Here is an 18398-nt window from a genome sequence, read left to right as displayed (position 1 = left end):
GCGTTCTTCCTAAAGACCGCCTGAACAGCTAAAAAGAATGCTTGTGCACAGCATGGGAACAACATGTTAAAATATGAACCCATTTGGGGCTTTTTGCCAATTTATGTAACATAATTTTTAAATCAAATTTTGTGATGTTTCTTTTGGATTTTTTAATACATATTACTTTGGATATTTTAAAGTAGGAAATATTCCCATGCTTTGTGTTAAGGGAGGTTTTATGGTGGTCTGAATGTAGTGTCATCTCTTACTGCGCTGAAATGACTACATGACTGTATTTTTATTTTGCAGACAAAAAATCTTTTTGTTGATCATTTGATAGTTCTAACAGTCAAGTAAATGGCAGCAGCAGATGATTTACAATTTCAAGGTAACTGAATTTCATGATTGGTTTTTGAATGCAGTGATATTTGCTTTAGTTTTTTAACCATCTATGATAACTGTCTAAGCCCCCTTAAACACCAATCATATTTAATTATCTTCTGAAGCTATTTATGTAATTTGCTTCAGTGGCTTACCTTAAATGTTTGTCATCCTACATGGGAAGCAATCCTACCTTCCCTTTTTTTACTACCAATTTTTAAATAAAGCTCCTATTGAAATCTTCATCAAGATGAAAAGATTGTCTGGATCAAAATTATCAACCTCCTCATTGTTTTTTAACACTTCTGAATTAATGGAGTGTGCTGAAGTGCTGTACAAAGAACAATTCCAAATGTTCCATTATACACATCTACCTCTATACAAAATTTACTTCGTTATCACAATTCTTCAGTAATGATTTTTATGTCAACATTTATAATATAAATTGATATATAAATATTTCTAATAGGAAAAGCAATTTTTATTATGGATAAAACCTATCCATCTGTCATGCTGTAGCTGCAGGCATCCCACCACTGATGGTGTGCCATTCAAATCCATCTGCCATTTTTAATTTCTTTACCTATTATTCATTTTCTTCCCTCTGATTTATTGAGTGTTTCGGACATGATTTTTGGGATGCTCACATAATTTTTGGGGCAACTGGAAATCCCTTACCCATTTCATTGGGTACTTGCTCACCTCATTTTTGACCAGCATTCGGGTCATAATCTAATTAATTTCCAATCTGCCTGTTTTCTGCCCCATCTAGCTTTTGAAGAACTGATATTCTTTACAAATACTTAAGTTCTTTATAATATGTAGATGCGATAGCAAACGAAACCCTATTTTTAATTCAAATATTGGAAACTTTAGTTTCTTAACTTTATTGTTGATAAGTGCATAGTGCTTTGAAAGCTGCTAGTGAAATGTGTGAAAGCTGGCTAGTGGTTCTAGAGAAGGGAACAGTGACAGCAAAGATAAGAATTAATTCATTAGTAGCACCCTGCATTAATTCAGTATTCTTTTTTGGAGTGCCCACTGCTCCATGAATTTTATTAATTCCACATTAAGATAACTTGCTTCATTAATTTATAACAACAACTTGCATTTATATAATGTATTTATCATAGTCTAATTTTCCAAATGGTTTATAATATTTTGATATTCTTTTGCTCTTTTATATGTTGTATATAGAGTTTGATGATGCCACAAACTTGCTGGCAGCAAATCCCGATGCCACCACAATAAGCATCACAGACACCAATGATAAACCTAAAAATCAGAGAGGCCCACCAGGCGAGATGGGAAGAGATGAGGACGAAGATTTGCTGGGGAATGAAGACTCTGATAAAGCAGAGGTGAGCAACTTTATAAAATCAAAATGCTGCAGATGCTGGAAATCTGAAATAAAAACAGAAAATGCTGGATAAACTCAGCAGGTCTGGCAGCATCTGTGGAGAGAGAGAGAACAGTTAATGTTTCGAGTCCGTATTACTCTTCTTCAGAGCTAAAGAGAAGTAGAAATGTGATGGATTTTATACTGTTTAAGAGGGGGTGGAACAGGGCGAAAGAGACAAACAGAAATCCTGTTGGAGAGAAGAGCAGTACTTCTTCAGGGTAGGCATTCCTAGAAGAGAAGTGACAGTATATTAAACACTAAGATAAAAGCAAATTACTGCAGATGCTGGAAATCTGAAATAAAAACAGAAAATGCTGGAAAAACTCAACATGTCTAGCAGCATCTGTGGAGAGGAAAACAGAGATAACATTAACATTTCATATCTGTATGACTCTTCTTCAGAACTACTTTATGAGCAACTTTATGATGGCAAATGTACAAAAGGTATATTTATGTTGTGTATCCCAAAATATAAAATTATTACATTCTTAATGTCTGTAAAATAAAAACATTTGAATTTTAGGAACAGGAAAAGTATATTAGATCTAACAACCCAAATCTTTTCCACTGATCAACCCACCTGAACATTTTAACATGAAAACCCTGACTGCAGTTTAGCTCCAGAAATGCATCCAATTATCCTTTCAGCCGCCTGCTCTAGTGGTCTTCAATCAGTTTGTCCTTCCATCTGGTTGTTGATCCCCTTACTTGTAATGTTACATTAGAAATGAAAAGTGGATTGTTTTCTTTTTATTTATCCAGAAAGAAGAACTGTTATATTGTTGATTGCTATTAATTGTAAATTTAATTTGAATTCTGACTTCAGCGTGTTTCTAGCTGATAGCTCCTCTATTTGTGCTTACTTAGAAAAAAAATGGCATTTCCCAGAACCGAATTGTCTGATGTTTTTTTGTTGTAAAGAATAGCTGATTATAATTTATTAGAATCTTTGTAACCCAATTTGCCATTACATTTTTTTTTCTTCGCAGTTGCTTGCAGGACAAAAGAAGAGTGCTCCCTTTTGGACATTCGATTATTATCAAACATTTTTCGATGTGGACACCTACCAGGTAGGCACAGAGTTTAGTTCTCCACCAGGCATTATGTCATCTTTAATAATAAAAATGGGAGCATTTTAACTAGCATGTGATTTTATTTTAGTTCTCGCTCCCTTTTCTCCCATCCTCCCCACGTAAGCACTGATTTGTATTGTGGTTTGGTTCTATTGTGCTAGCAACCTTCTGATACGTTATCGAAATGACCATCTTCGTGTGTCACTCTCGGCAGTGAGTGGTAACAGATTGTTGCATTGTGGTGGGCGTCAGTCTGATCATTCACATTCAAACAGGCAATGATCTGGAAAGGAAATCTTTGCTTATTAGTTTCCCCAGGCCTGCATAGGGCACTAAGTTCAAATATAAAAGCAAAATGCTGCGGATGCTGGAAATCTCTGAAGAAGAGCCATACGGACTCAAAACGTTAACTCTGTTTCTCTCTCCACAGATGCTGCCAGACCTGCTGAGTTTTTCCAGCATTTTATGTTTTTATTGTACTAAGCTCAAATGTCATGCGTCAACTACCACTGTGCCTGAAATCAGCTAACTCAGCAGTAACCAGTGGTCAGATTAAATTTATTTTAGACCTCTCATTAACAACATATTTAGTAGGGTTGAAACGTTGACATAGCAATAATGTTTGAATTAGAAGAATTTGTCATCTTATTTTCTGCATAATAGGTGTTGGACAGAATAAAAGGTTCCCTTTTACCACTGCCTGGCAAAAATTTTGTAAGGTTGTATATCCGCAGTAATCCAGATCTTTATGGTAAGTGTGTGATTTGTAATGGTTATTAGAAAAGAATTGTTGTTTGTTTTAAAGTAAACCACATGACTACTCAATGCCCTATTTCTATTTTCAAAACAAATCTATCCTATCTCTCTCTCATACACAATACGTAAGCAGAATTTTCTAATACTGAATAAAAACATAGAAAATATTTGGGCCCAATAAATCTCAATTTGGTGTATTTTCTGGAAATAAAATTTAAATCTGGATGCAAAAATGTTACTGCACTTGTCGAGTTGAAAATTTAGCTGAGAGCCCCAATGTTTGATTAGGTAACTGCAGTCAAAGGTGCACAACCAAATGATGTAGAGCAGGAAGGTTCTGGATTGAGTCTGGCCATTTCCAAATTTGCTGAGCTCAGTTGGGGGCAACAGCAGAGGTCCTAGAGTTGCCTTTATTAAGTTGTTGCTGGATAACAACAACTTGCAACTATATAGCATCTTTGACATCAAGATATTTCACAGGAGCATAACCAGACAAAGATTGATACCAAGCCAAAGAAGAAGTCATTAGGACAGGTGACCAAAAGCTTAGTCAACAGGCTAGATTTTAAGCAGGTTTTTAAAGGAGGAGAAGTGGAGAGGCTTGGGGAAGGAGTTACAGAACTTGGGGCCCAGGTGGTTGAAGGCATGGCTGCCAATATGGGGGCGAAGGAAATTCCGAATGCTCAAAAGGCCAGGGTTGGAAGATTGTATGGCTGGAGGATGTAGGGAAGGTAAAAGACAAGAGTGAACTCAGGAGAGGAGAAAATCGTAGACAAATAAATAAGTTCAATTACAACTTATTTTTCTTTGTTATGCCATGCCTTTTACTCAAACTTCGCAACAGAAAATGTTGATATTGAAAATGTATTTAAGTATTGTACAGAATTATAGTCCATGATTATTGAATCAATTTCTATGTAAATTAGTATGCGTTCAACAACAGGAGGAGGAAGATCCATGACTATTCAGTTTGTGAAAGTTTCAAAAGTAAAGAGAATTACCGTTCTGTAATATTTATAATTATTGGAAAATACATTCGACTGTACAAAGGTGTTATCCTGTTATTTGGTATTAAGAAGAAAATAAGAGCTTTCTTTTTGAAATTTGTCTTAATTAGGCCCCTTCTGGATATGTGCCACACTGGTGTTTGCAATAGCAATAAGTGGCAACCTTGCCAATTTCTTGAATCACAGTGGCCAGCGTGGTTATCGCTATGTGCCTGAATTCCATAAAGGTAAGGGAAAACTACCTGGGCTTCTTTGATATATAGATATGATTTAATTTTAAAATATTCTTTAGGAGGCACAGCGTGTGTAATATCAACACACAGTACTGAATAATGAGAAGTTCTGTGTACTTCCAATTCCCCAAATTACCAACCTCGGCCGTTCCATCTTGGGGAGGTGCTGAATAGGAACTGAATACTCTTTACTTCAGCAAGGGAGCGACCTCACCCAAGCAGTTAGTGCACTTTCCTGAGGTTGATTTTAATTGGAATTGGCAGAGGCTTTCGACAGGGACATGAATCGATATCTGAAAAAAAGAAATGTGAAAGCAAATGGAGTACGGACAGGGAATGGTGCTGTGGATAGCTTTTTCTGAGGACCAGACCAAGTGCAATTAGTTTATTGGCCCTTTTCTGTTTGCAAACTTCTACAGCTAATTTTTTTCCACAGTATATATGAGACAAAATGCTAGTAATTTATTAAAACTGTTCTGCTCTTCTAAACTTCCTCTTCCAAGAAGCCCTCAATTCTATTATTATGATGAAACAGAACTACATTGTTCTCTTAATGTGGTGAAATTATTATCCAAAAAATAGGGAAAATCAGAGCGCTAATTTTTCTTTGTTTAACCAATATGTATTTTGAAATATGTTTTGGATTAATGAAAACTGGGTTCCCCAGTCATAAAATATCTAATCTCTAGTATATGATGAATGATTTTTGTGCTTTTTTTTTAAAGAAACCATTCATTTCAGATCAGTCACTGGACACAGCCACAGAATTGTAATTTTTTTAGTTAAGTATGTAGTCCTTTTCAGACCAAATTCACAACATCGTAAAAGCTTCGAATAAGAACTTGAGATTGTGTAGTCACTAACAGTATTACAAACATATTGTATTTCATTTCTCTACTCTTAAGGATTTCAGTAAATAGCACATTTGTAGTAACTAATACATCTCTTTGTAGTTTCTATAGCAGCTACAGCAATCTATACCTACGCCTGGCTTATTCCTCTCGCTCTCTGGGGCTTTCTGATGTGGAGAAACAACAAAGTGATGAACATCGTTTCATATTCATTTCTGGAGATAGTGTGTGTCTATGGATACTCACTGTTTATTTACATTCCCACTGCAGTAAGTATAGCTTTTGTTTTTATAACCCAGGCAAGAGTGAGTTCAATTGGGAGATAGTGTGACAATTCTTGACGCCAACAGAATAAGAAAAGCATGCATGAAATAACACATTTGGAACTTAGGAAGAATAAGCAAGTAAAGCTCAAAATAGCGCTAATCGTAATATCAATAAAGTATAGAAAGACAAGAATGGTTATTAGCATCAGGGGCTCAGGTCCTGTAAAATAGTGGAATTCCTTGGTTCTAGCTATGATATTTAAGGTGATTATATTTATTACTTGTTAGGGAGGCTGTGAACAGACAGTTAAAGGAGTTGCAGATGAGCTGATCAGAGATAGATGATCCTGCACTCAGTTGGATTGATTGGACTTAAATACTTTGCCCTCTGATATTGGACTGTAGGTTCTGTAACAAATAATAGTTGGGTGATTAAAATATTCTTGGAAAATCATCATCTCAGGCTAAACTTAGGGTATTTGGCCATGCTGTCTGCTTCATCATGTGTGCAAAGAGCGAACTGAAATTGATCATTATTTGGAAACCAGCCTCAAACCTGAAAAAATTCTGAAATCATATTCAATCTGAGATGAGGGGCTGGACAGATCAAAGGAAGAATTGGAAGGCTGGCTACAACAATGGGAGGATAATGGATTGAAGGACCTCTTGAATGTCAATGCATTTCTGAGAAAAGATAGTTTCTAGGATTACTTCAAGTTAGGATTTTGTTGTTCTAGGGGATGTTACAAATGAGGATGCCTGCATATCAGGACGGTTTTATTGATTATGAGCCTGAATTTTAACTACAGGCAAGAGTTATGTGGGCAGAGGCTGAGCCAGGCAACAAATCATCTGATTCTCCATGGTGTGAGGCCAGGGATGTCCTCTCTGGATCCACAGTGGTTATTACTGCACAAACTTTTAACTCAAATTACAGTTTTTCAGAGATCTAATCAACTTGACCGTTGTAAAGAGGAAGAACAAATACATTTGCATTGTAGACTCAGAATAGCTCTGGTGTGAGGAAATAACTTCTCTCCGTGTATTGCAGGTACTGTGGATTATTCCGAACGAGATAGTACGCTGGATCACGATAGTGTTGGCCATGTGCCTTTCAGGCACTGTGCTGTTAATGACCTTTTGGCCAGCCGTCCGTGATGATAACCAGAGAATTGCCATAGCAACCATTGCAGTCATTCTGATCCTTCATGCCCTTCTTGCAGTTGGCTGTAAGGTAATAAGTTGCTCTATTGAAAGCACTTGTTTATTGATGTTTCTAAAAGAAAAGTTGTTACAAAATCTGAAGATGAGTTTTGCAAAGTGCTTTTTTGCTAAGTTTCGCATTAACATAGTAAAATTGTAAATTGGGATTATTTCTAGCCGCCATCCATTTCTTTAGACCTCCACAAGTCCAGCAAGTTTTTCCATTGACCTCATCTGAGTGCTGTGTTCCACTTGCCAGCAGAGATATTTTCCCAGTGCTTGGACTGAGCTAGTGTGACACAAGCTGGTTCCAATACTGAGCAATTAACACTCAAAATAAACTGGGCAGCAAACAGTTTTGGAAGATTTACGAAGTCTCATCCCATCTTTTGAGAAGTGCTGTGGTTCTTTAAACCTTCGAATTTGTTTGTTTAAGTTCAATTTCACATGATCAGCATTCTTCAATTGTAGCACTATTCATATTTTGTAGTGGTGATTTGAAACTAATGCACAGGGTTTGTAATGTGTTCAAAATAGGGAATGTTGGAATTGTACCAGCAGATTCACCTCAGAGGGAAAGCTAGCTACTGTTTTTGAATGGGATCCTTTATTAATTTTTTTCAGATGCTGATTGAATTGTTATGTAGTTCCAACATTTACTATTTTCATTTCACGTTTTTAGATTTTACATCTTTTTGTTTCTATAATTTTGTTTTGTGGTTTTTGTCTAAAGCATAAAATAGGTGTCAGATGTGGCCCAGTTGGTAGCATTCTTGCCTCCGAACTAAAAGGTTGTGGTTTTAAGATCTACTGCAGGACTTGAGCACAAAAATCAAGACTGACACTCCACTGCAGTACTGATCGAGTGCTGCACTGTTAGGGGTGCATTCTGCCGTCTTAGTGCCATGGGATCTTTTACATCGCCTATTTCAAAGAGCAGGGGATTTATCCCTGGTGTCCTGGTCAACATTTATTATATCAATATTATATGGTCGTTATCATTTTGCTATTTGTGGGAGCTTGCTGTGTGCAAATTGGCTTCTGTGTTTCCTGCATTTACAACTGTGACTACAGTTCAAGAAGTACTTCATTGACTGGAAAGCAATTTGAAATGTCTGGTGGCATGAAAGGAGCTAGATAAATGCAAGTCTTTCTTTTTTTCTTTTCTAATGTGATGTAGGTTTTAGTGAACCTACTTCAAAGAAATTGTCATTTTCTGACTACAACACAAGCATAATAAAATCTAGTGGGCCACATGAACTCACCCAGTATATGTTTAAAAGGGAAAGGTTTGCTTTAGTATTTAGATCTACAGGACTTTTAAAATGGTTTTGTTGCTATTCCCCAGGCTTATTTCTTTGATCCTCCAGAAGAAGTCAAATCTCCATCTGACCCCACAACCACGACTGCAACCATTAATGGGACTAATTTGGTTTCCCAGAAAACATAACCTGCCAGGTGAGTGTTTCCTTGGCCTTATACCCTGGGAAAGAGGGATTGGTACTGGGTGATGGACTGGCAAAGGAACATAATTCTGTCATTTCAACTTGATTGTGATTGTTTTAACTTTAATTGCATTGAGTTTCTGCCTTAGATACGGTCCAGAAATTGGCTGGTGGTTTCTAATTTAAAAATCTTAATAAAGTAGGCTGTCCAATGACTCAGTGATTAACTGCGCCACCCAATGTACTACTGTCCCATGCAAAAGAGGAAGATCCCATGCCTATGCTGACTTAGCTGATCTCAGTTAGGACAATAGCAGATGCTATTTAATTGGCTACAATATTTCAGGACTAGAGAGTGAAAAAAATATCAGTTGAATTTCTGTTCATCATAACTTTGCAGTAATGCCCAGTGGAAAATGTTTATCGGTGAATGCCAGATCAAGATCAGGCTTGGCTTTGATGCACCCTAAAGTGGAATAGCTGCTGACATTTGAAGTTACTATCAGATCAGCCATGATCTTATTAAATGGCGGAGCAGGCTGGAGAGGCCAAATGGCCTACTCCTCCTTGTTCATATTAACTCTCCATAGAACCCTACCCCAGCACTTTCAGGAGAGGAGAAAATTTGAAACTAAGATTTGATATGATTGTTTAAACTCCATTCAGTTGACTGTCTACACATACAACATGTTTACCTTCTAAAACTGACCTGTGTTTCCAATTTTTAAAAAAAATGTAACTTCTCAAAAATTATCTTCTTTTTCTTTTGAGATTGTTAAATTAAACTGTCATAATTGCTTCAGAACTGCATACGCAAAGTTTTGCTGAGTTTCAAGACTCTTGGATCTAATGTGAGGAGTGGAGAGAAAGATTTTAAAATCTACAGGTTCTTAGGTTAGAAACTCAACAACCAGGTTTTTTGATTTGGTCAGAAGTTATGAAAATTAATAAAGTTTAATTTATTTTATAAAATATAGTCCCCTGTATATTCTTTATTCTTTGTACTTGTATAAAAGTTACCTGTGCCTCTTCAGCAGCAGTTACTCAACAGTTTTTGGTGAGACAATGATACACCAGGAGAATAGGGAAGCTTAGTAATTGGTTCTGTTTCACTATATACAATGAATTCTCCCATCAGTGAAGCTTTCATTTGATGATCTCATTGCAAAACCTTTTTTCCCCTCTTTTGTCAAATTTTAAGCTAGGATGTTTTGATAATGAGAAAACTTTGGTATTTAAATAATTTTATTATGATGTGATATCAGAATTCTCAGAAACAGAGAAGGCCATTTGTCTGAATAAGCTCATCCATTTTGATTGATAGCAATTCCACTTCCTAATTCCTCACCATAATCCCTGGATTGCATTTCTCTGCAGAAACATATCTAAATGTCTCTTAACCTAAACTATTTTTACCTTTTATACAGTCAGTTTCAATGGCCACATCTGCTAACTTATGCTACAAGTCTATTATTCTTTGTATAGAAATAAAAGTATCTCTGACTACTTAACTTCCAAGATGCTTCTTGCTCCAAACTTCCAAAATGCTGACCTGAACCCACTTCACCATGGTGAAAATGTGCCTGCTTCAGTGTTTTATCGATTCATTCATAATCTTGAAAATTTCAAAAGTCAGCTCTCTGCATCCTTTGTGACAAACTCCCTGTGTTTGCTTACAGATTTTTTCACTGATGTCTTGGTGATTGTTTAGCTTGAAGAGACTGCCCAATCAATGTAACTTGGGTTACACAATTAAAGAAAAACTTCAAATAAGTATGTTCAACAGAACACCAGGACACTTGACCGTTGCAGAGCTTCAAACTGACTAAACTCTAAATTAAGTTTTGGGATTATTCTTACATTGTGGCTGCTTTGATTGTCTGTTCTACTTTTCCATGGTCTTAAGAAAGATGCACTTGCGACAGACTGTAAATATTTTTCTCTGAGACTCCACAAATTAATTTGGTAAAATCTAATTCGATTATTGTCTTTCTTAACAAAGATACCAAATATTCTATTATTGACTATTAATGTGGAGATTCACTTGGTTGTGCTAAATGCGTATGTTAGCAAATTACTACATGTTTTTGAAAAGCTGAACTTTATCCAAAAAGACAATGTTCATCTTCACACATGTACATTAAGTAGATTAAATTTATTATTATGCTTCATGATTTTGTGTAGAATTTCATACAGGGGTAAATTTCAGGAACTAAATTCAGATATATGTAAGCACATCCTGGGCAAATAAATAGAAAAACTACAAATATAACATTGTGGTGATTAAACCATTGCATGCTTCTGAAACATTGCCCAGATCTGGAAGAAACGAAGAATCAAGCAACCTTTCATAGATTCAAACATTGTCCAGTAGATCAATAGATCCTCTCCAGTTTCTAAATGTTCTTCTATTCTCTCTTTTAATAGGAATTCCATTATTTTCCTACCACTAATGCTACCCGTCAGTCCCCTGGTACTACACCTTTTTTGAACGACTCATTAAATATGTGTAGTAATGCCTCTGTCACCTCTTCCCTAGATTATTTCAAAATGTGTAGACGCAGTCAATCTGGATTAGGGGTGTTATCCTCTTTGAGTTTGTTAAGTTTATTCAATACATCTTTTTATTTTAAATGTACCTAATTGCTCATCTCATCATTCAATATCATGTCTACCTGTTCTATCTTCCTGGTACGTATTGAAGCAAAACATTTTTTTTTTGAAAAATATACTTTATTCGTAAAATATCTGAAAGAACATTACAAAACATTTCTAAATCGCCATCACAAAAAGTGCAATCATATTCAACTTTTGCACATGGATCACGAGGTGCTTCAATACAATCAATGAATATTACAGTCATTTCAATATGGTCATTACAGACAGTCAGACATTGCAATGGTATTGGAGTTACCAACATACATCATGTTGCACTCTTGAGGTGCTTCAATACAATTGTAATACAATTAGTATTCAATGCATACATTTATTGTGAACCGTACAGCCTGAGGGGTCTATACCTTTCCCAGCCCCTTGGTGCACTATGGCAGAAAGGTCTTAGACAGTGACCTTTCCACATTGTGCCTTTGCGGTGGCTGCCCCAAGCTTTAGTGCGACCCTCTGCACTAGGGACCCAGCACCTCAGCACAAGGTTCCCTGGACTTTGGAATGTGCCAGTCTGCAACACTCGGTCGGGGGCAACTCATTGCACTGGAAGACCAACAAGTTTTGGGCAGACCAAAGAGCGTCTTTCACCGGGTTGATGATCCTCCAGCTGCAGTTGATGTTTGTCTTGGTGTGTGTCCCTGGGAACGGCCTGTAGAGTACAGAGCCCTGTGTCACAGCACTGCTTGGGATGAACCTCGACAAAAACAACTGCATCTCTCTCCAGACCTTCTGTGCAAAGGCACATTCAACAAGGAGGTGAACAACAGTCTCTTCCCAACCACAGCCACCTTGAGGGCAACGTGCAGAGGGGGTGAGACTCCTGGCGTGTTGGAAGAATCTGACGGGGAGGGCCTTTCTCACCACCAGCCAAGCTACATCTTGGTGCTTGTTGGAAAGTTCTGGCGATGAGGCATTCTTCCAAATGACTTTGACAGTCTGCTCGGGGAACCAGCCGGCAGAATCCACCTTTTCCTGCAGTATTGAAGCAAAATATTTATTTAACATTTCTGTCAACTATAATTATCTGTGGCATTATCCTATCTATCCCTTAATGGTCCTCTTCCTACCAGTCTTCCTTTTTTATTGATGTGTCTGTAAATTATTTTACTATTTTGTTTTATGTTACTTGATAATTTAATTTCTTCGATCCTTTTTGCCTTCTGAATTGTTTTTTGACTTCTCTCCTAATCTCTCAATATTATCTCTTGTGGTGCACTTCTCTGCTGTCTTTGTACTTAATGTATTCCACTTTCCTAACCCTCAACTGTTCCCTTATGTCTTTATTCATCCATGGTGTCTCACTAGCATCAGAGAAACTTCAGAATGTCCATCTGTTCTTGCATCTCCAGAACCAGCTCTGGCTTCCAGAGATAACAGTCGCTCTTTCCCTAACCTCAACCACCCCTGGGCCCATAAATAGAAAACCAACCATGTATTAAGTAATAGGAAAGAATGCTTCCTGAATACAAAACTTCAGTAACGATCGACTTTTATTTCAGTACACAGCAAATATGAGCATCACTGGAAAACTCCAAGAAGAAAGCGACCTTAAAATCCCTTACTGTAAATGAGCAAAATAAAAACAAGCAAAGGGTAAAAAATGGAAGGAGTGTAGGGGTAAGAATATTTGCTTATGAACAGATGAAAAGGCAGATTGCACATCTTTGAGAAAAGCTAATCTTTCTTTTCAAACTTGTTTTCGCTCAGCCTGAAGGCAATGGAAAAGTTAGAAAGACCTTGAATTTATATAGTGCCTTTCGTTGTCTAAGGCCATCATAAAGTGCTACACAGCCAATTAAGTACTTCTGAAGTGTAACCTCTGTTGTAATGTAGATAACGTAGCAGCCAATTTACACACAGTAAAACCCCACAAATAGCCGTGACATAATAACCAGATAGCCTGTTTTAGTGTGTTGCTTGAATAATAAATCAAGGTATTGCAGAATTCCCCTGCTCTTTCAGTAATTTATTTACATCCAAGTGGGCAAACAGGGACAGTGCAGCTCATTCATTTGTAAATCTATATTCTGTACTTGTGATCCAGATGGATGTACCAGTTTGGCTCACATCTAGTCTCGTATATCTGCACGCCCCTTTTGAATGTTTCAGTAGAATTGAGACTCGTTACCTTTGGTTGGCAGTTTCTGAAGTTGTGCTTTATGTTACTTCTGACATTTGTTTTCATCATGTTGGGGAGTCTATACTTTTAAGGTTGGGAATGCTTTCATCTTAAATGTTTGTTTGGGAGCCTGTAACATTTGAAAAAAAAAAGAAATCCAGCTTGAAATTTAAAGTATGAAATGTTAGCTATGATTCAATGATAGCACTCATGTCTCTGAGTCATAAGGTTGTAGGCTGAAGTCTCCCTCCAGAGCACAGACTTTAGGCTGACATTCCGATCCAGTACAGAGAGAGTGCTGCACTATCGGAGGTGCTATCTTGCAGATGAGATGTTAGATTGTCTCAGGTGGATGTAAAAAAAACAGTAGTGGAATTTTCTCCAATGCCCTGGCTATTATATATTCTTCAACAGAATCAGAGTGCAGAAGAGGCCCTTCGGGCCATCGAGTCTACACCGACACGTGAGAAACTTCACTAAGATATATTATCTGATAATTATATTGTTGCTTGTGGGATTTTGCTGTGTGCAAGTTTGCTGTCACGTGCCCTACATTATAACAGTGACTTCAATTCAAAATGACTTAATTGCCTGTAAGGTGCTTTAGGCTGTCCTGAGATCATGAAAGAAACTATATAAATGCAAGTCTTTAGTTTGCTTTTTTCCACCTCATTTGGTAGTTACAGTGCTTGATGTGGTATGTCTCATGTTTGATCTTTGCTCAAACGCTAAATTACCTGATATCAACCATGGCACAATTGGCTCCAGTGTTTCATGGCCAGCAAAGAAAAAAATCAGCTGGGTTCTTAGCTGTGATCATTATTCAATTGCCCTACCACAAGGTAATGTGTGTTTACATCAGTCCAGGGCAGGCCTGGGCCTGTCTGATGCCTGCCCCACAGTTAAACAGCTTTTTAAAGCTATCCGGGTTCACAGGTTGGAAAATTTTTCATTATGTCTTCTGGGAATGAGTGCGATACTGGCAAGGTTTATTTATTGCTCAACCATAGGTGATAGGCCAGAGGACTGGAGAACAGCTAACGTGGTTCCGCTATTTAAGAAGGGTTGTAGAGATAAGCCAGGCAAACTGTAGAGATAAGCCAGTAAGTCTCAAGTCAGTGGTAGGGAAACTATTGGAGAAAGTTCTGAAGGAGAGTATCTATCTCCACTTGGAGAGGCAAGGTTTGATCAGGGATAGTCAGCATGGCTTTGTCAGAGGGAGGTCATGCCTAACAAATTAGATTGAATTTTTTGACGAGGTGATCAGGTGTGTAGATGAGGGCAGTGCAGTTGATGTAAGTTTATATGGATTTCAGCAAAGCCTTTGACAAGGTCCCACATGGGACACTTATAAAGAAGGCAAAGGCATATGGGACACAGGGTAATTTAATAAGGTGGATTCAAAATTGGCTTAGTTGTAGGAGGCAGAGGGTGATGACAGAAGGATGCTTTAGTGACTGGAAGCCAGTGTCCAGTGGCATACCTACCACAGGGATCGGTGCTCGATCCCCTATTATTTGTCATTTATATAAACGACGTAGATGACTATGTGGGGGGTAGGATTAGTAAATTTGCGGATGACACAAAGATTGGCCGGGTGGTTAACAGTGAGGTTGAGTGCCTTGAGCTACAGGAAGATATGGACGGGATGGTCAAATGGGCAGATAAGTGGCAGATGGAATTTAACCCTGAAAAGTGTGAGGTGATACACTTTGGAAGGAGTAATTTGACAAGGAAGTATTCAATGAACAGCATGGCACTAGGAAGTTCTGAGGAACAAAGGGACATTGGTGTGTGTGTCCATAGATCTCTGAAGGCGGAGGGGCATGTTAGTGGGGTGGTGAAAAAGGCATATGGGACTCTTGCCTTTATCAATCGAGGCATAGATTACAAAAGTAGGGAGGTCATGTTGGGAGTTGTTTAGAACCTTGGTGAGGCCACAGCTGGAGTACTGTGTGCAGTTCTGGTCACCACATTATAGGAAGGATGTGATTGCACTGGAGGGGGTGTGGAGGAGATTCACCAGGATGTTGCCTGGGATGAAACATTTAAGTTATGGAGAGAGGTTGGATAGACTTGGGTTGTTTTCGTTGGAACAGAGAAGACTGAGGGGCGACCTGATGGAGATGTACAAGATTATGAGGGGCATGGACAGGGTGGATAGGGAGCAGCTGTTTCCCTTAGTTGAAGGGTCAGTCACAAGGGGGCATAAGTTCAAGGTGAGGGGCAGGAGGTTTAGGGGGGACGTGAGGAAAATCTTTTTTACCCAGAGGGTGGTGACGGTTTGGAATGCACTGCCTGGGAGTGTGGTGGAGGCGGGTTGCCTCACATCCTTTAAAAAGTACCTGGATGAGCACTTGGCACATCATAACATTCAAGGCTGTGGGCCAAGTGCTGGTAAATGGGATTAGGTAGGTAGGTCAGGTGTTTCTCATGTGTCGGTGCAGACTCGATGGGCCGAAGGGTCTCTTCTGCACTGTGATTCTATGATAACTATCATCAGTTCACTAATGCCCTTTAGGGAAGGAAATCTGCTATCCTTACCCAGTCTGGCTTACGTGACTCCAGATCCACAGCAATGTGGTTAGCTCTTAGCTCCCCTCTGCAATGGCCTAGCAAGCCACTTGGTTCAAGGGAAATTAGGGATGGGCAACAAATACTGTCCTTTCCAGTGATGCCCATATCACATAAAAGAAAAAAAAAATAGATGCCTTTGCAACTGAGTGGCGACAGAGAAAATCTAACCATCTTAACTTGAATGTCCAATAAGAGCAAATTTAACCATCAGCTCTTGACATTAAACAGCATTACTATTGCTGAATCCCCTGTCACCAAGATCCTGGAAGTCACCCTTGACCAGAAACTTAACTGAATCAGCCATATAAATATTGTGGCTACCACAGATGGTCAGAAGCTGGGAATTCTGCAGAGAGTAACTCGCCTCCTGACTCCCCAAAGCCTGTCCATCATCTACAAAGCACCAGTTGGGGTTGCATTCATTCACGCACCCCTAACAATATTCAACCAAGCTTGACGCCATCCAAGACAAAGCAGCTCACTTAATTGGCACCCCATTCACCACCTTAGACATTGAGTCCTTCCACCACTGACGCACAGTGCTGGCAGAGTGTACCATCTATAAGATGCATTGCAGCAACTCACCAAGCCTTCTTTAATAGCACTTTCCAAATCTGTGACCTCTACCACCTAGGAGGACACAGCCGATGGTAAATGTTGAGCTGTTCAAACCTCAGAGGGAAACTTGGAAACAACTGTCATAACCTATTTTTCAATTTATATGTTTTGAGATGCAGGCTTTGAATTCAGTAGTAATAAGACCACTGAGTCTCAAGAGGTTTTTTATAAAACTAAATTAACATTTATTAATACAATAAAGATTGTAAACACATACATATATCTACAAAATTACTACTATAATAACTACAAAAATCTCCTAGTTAGTCCTCTGTTAAGGCAACAGTAAAACACAGATTTAAACAGACCCCTGGCAAAACACAACCTGGACAGTCGAATTCAAAATAAGTTTCTTTCTGCTCGGGGTCCTTGCAGACAGCGGCTTGAGGCTTACAGGCTGGAGGCATATTTTCTTCTTTGAATGCAAATTCTCATTGTATCACTAGGTCTTTTGAACTTCACCTAACTATAAAACCCGTTTCATAGCACCAATTTTATTAGTAAGCTTTGGGAAAATAAACACATTATTTAGCTTCTTCTGGCTGGTTTTAATTTCACCAATTCTTTTGAAAGGTTTATTTAAAATGCAAATTACGCCCTTTTCATTTCCTTGTAACTTTCCTACGTTTACCTAATTACCATTTCAAACCTACTTTTCTTCATCAAAGCCCCTAGCTCAGCTGGTTTTAATTCAATTAACACACACGCACATACATAGACACAGACACCACAAAACTCTATTTTAAAATAATTTCCAATAACGTTATAGATATTATATCTTGACAGTATGGGAACACCACCACCTGTACATTCCCCTCCCAACAATGCACCAATCTGACTTGGAACTATATCGCTGTTCCTACACTGCCGCTGGATCAAAATCCTGAAACTCCCTCTCTACAGCAGTGTGGGTGTACCTACACCACATGGACTGCAGCGGTTCAAGAAGGTGGCTCACCACCACCTACTCAAGGGCAATTAGGGATGGACAACAAATGCTGGCCTAGCCAGCGATACTTGCATCCCATTAAATATTTTAAAAGAAAATTGAGGCTGGTACTGGAATGATATGTAAACCAAACTGGGGGGGAGGGAGGAGGTGACAGATTCCCTTGCCATAAAAATACGGAAGAACAGCAACATTCAGAGTCATTTTGCTCATACTAGCCCACAAATTACTATATTAAAGTCACAACTCCTCAGCTGAATTTGAATTCCTGACTTGTCCTCAGTACTGTAAGGATTACATGACCCAGCAGCAACCTGGTTGAGGTTCTGAATTGTGGACAGCACCCATGAACCCTTCTGCTACCCAGCTGACAACGATGAGAAAACGCCTCACCTGAGGAGAAAATTGGAAGGGGGTGTGCTGGTGGAAGAGAAATTCAGCTGTTGCAAAGAGTGAGCGAGGTGGTGCCAGATTTGACTTTCTAACTTGCAGTTGGCACAAAGCTCTGGCACTGCCACAATCTACTGTTACTCTTTGGTATTTATATCTGAGGTGTACTCTACCTACTTGACAATTAATCACTGCAACTTGAGCTGGATATGTTAGTGGCTGGGGAAAAAGTGAGCTTTGTGTCACCTTGAATGTAATTCAATTCCTACAAACGTCAGAGCTTCCACTGACAATGAACTGAAAACCAATCAATCAGGAAATAACTGACCGGTTCTGTCCCCACACAAAGTGCCTCTCTCTAAAGAGAGTTCTTTTTCACATCTTGGATGAAACAAAAAGAGGAGTCAGGTATGGAAGTGCTTAAATCTTTTCGCTTGTTAATGATTACAGCCTCACATTGCGTACAATGCAGTAAATTA

General features: G+C 38.5%; 1 protein-coding gene across 1 annotated transcript; it reads left to right on the top strand.

Moving 5' to 3' along the window:
* Positions 1 to 292: 292 nt before the first annotated feature.
* yipf1 (Yip1 domain family, member 1) lies at positions 293 to 10773 on the top strand. Its single transcript, XM_078561631.1, has 9 exons — positions 293 to 370; positions 1561 to 1724; positions 2755 to 2835; positions 3502 to 3589; positions 4712 to 4828; positions 5788 to 5954; positions 7003 to 7185; positions 8503 to 8612; positions 10279 to 10773. Exons 1-8 carry the CDS (start codon positions 340 to 342, stop codon positions 8602 to 8604), a joined length of 933 nt encoding a protein of 310 aa, XP_078417757.1. The 5' UTR covers positions 293 to 339; the 3' UTR covers positions 8605 to 8612; positions 10279 to 10773.
* Positions 10774 to 18398: the final 7625 nt, after the last annotated feature.

Source organism: Cetorhinus maximus, chromosome 17 (genome assembly GCF_964194155.1).
Source record: "Cetorhinus maximus chromosome 17, sCetMax3.hap1.1, whole genome shotgun sequence".
Lineage (NCBI taxonomy): Eukaryota > Metazoa > Chordata > Chondrichthyes > Lamniformes > Cetorhinidae > Cetorhinus > Cetorhinus maximus.
Note: the sequence above shows the minus strand (reverse complement) of the source record. Positions and strands in the feature narration are given on the sequence as shown.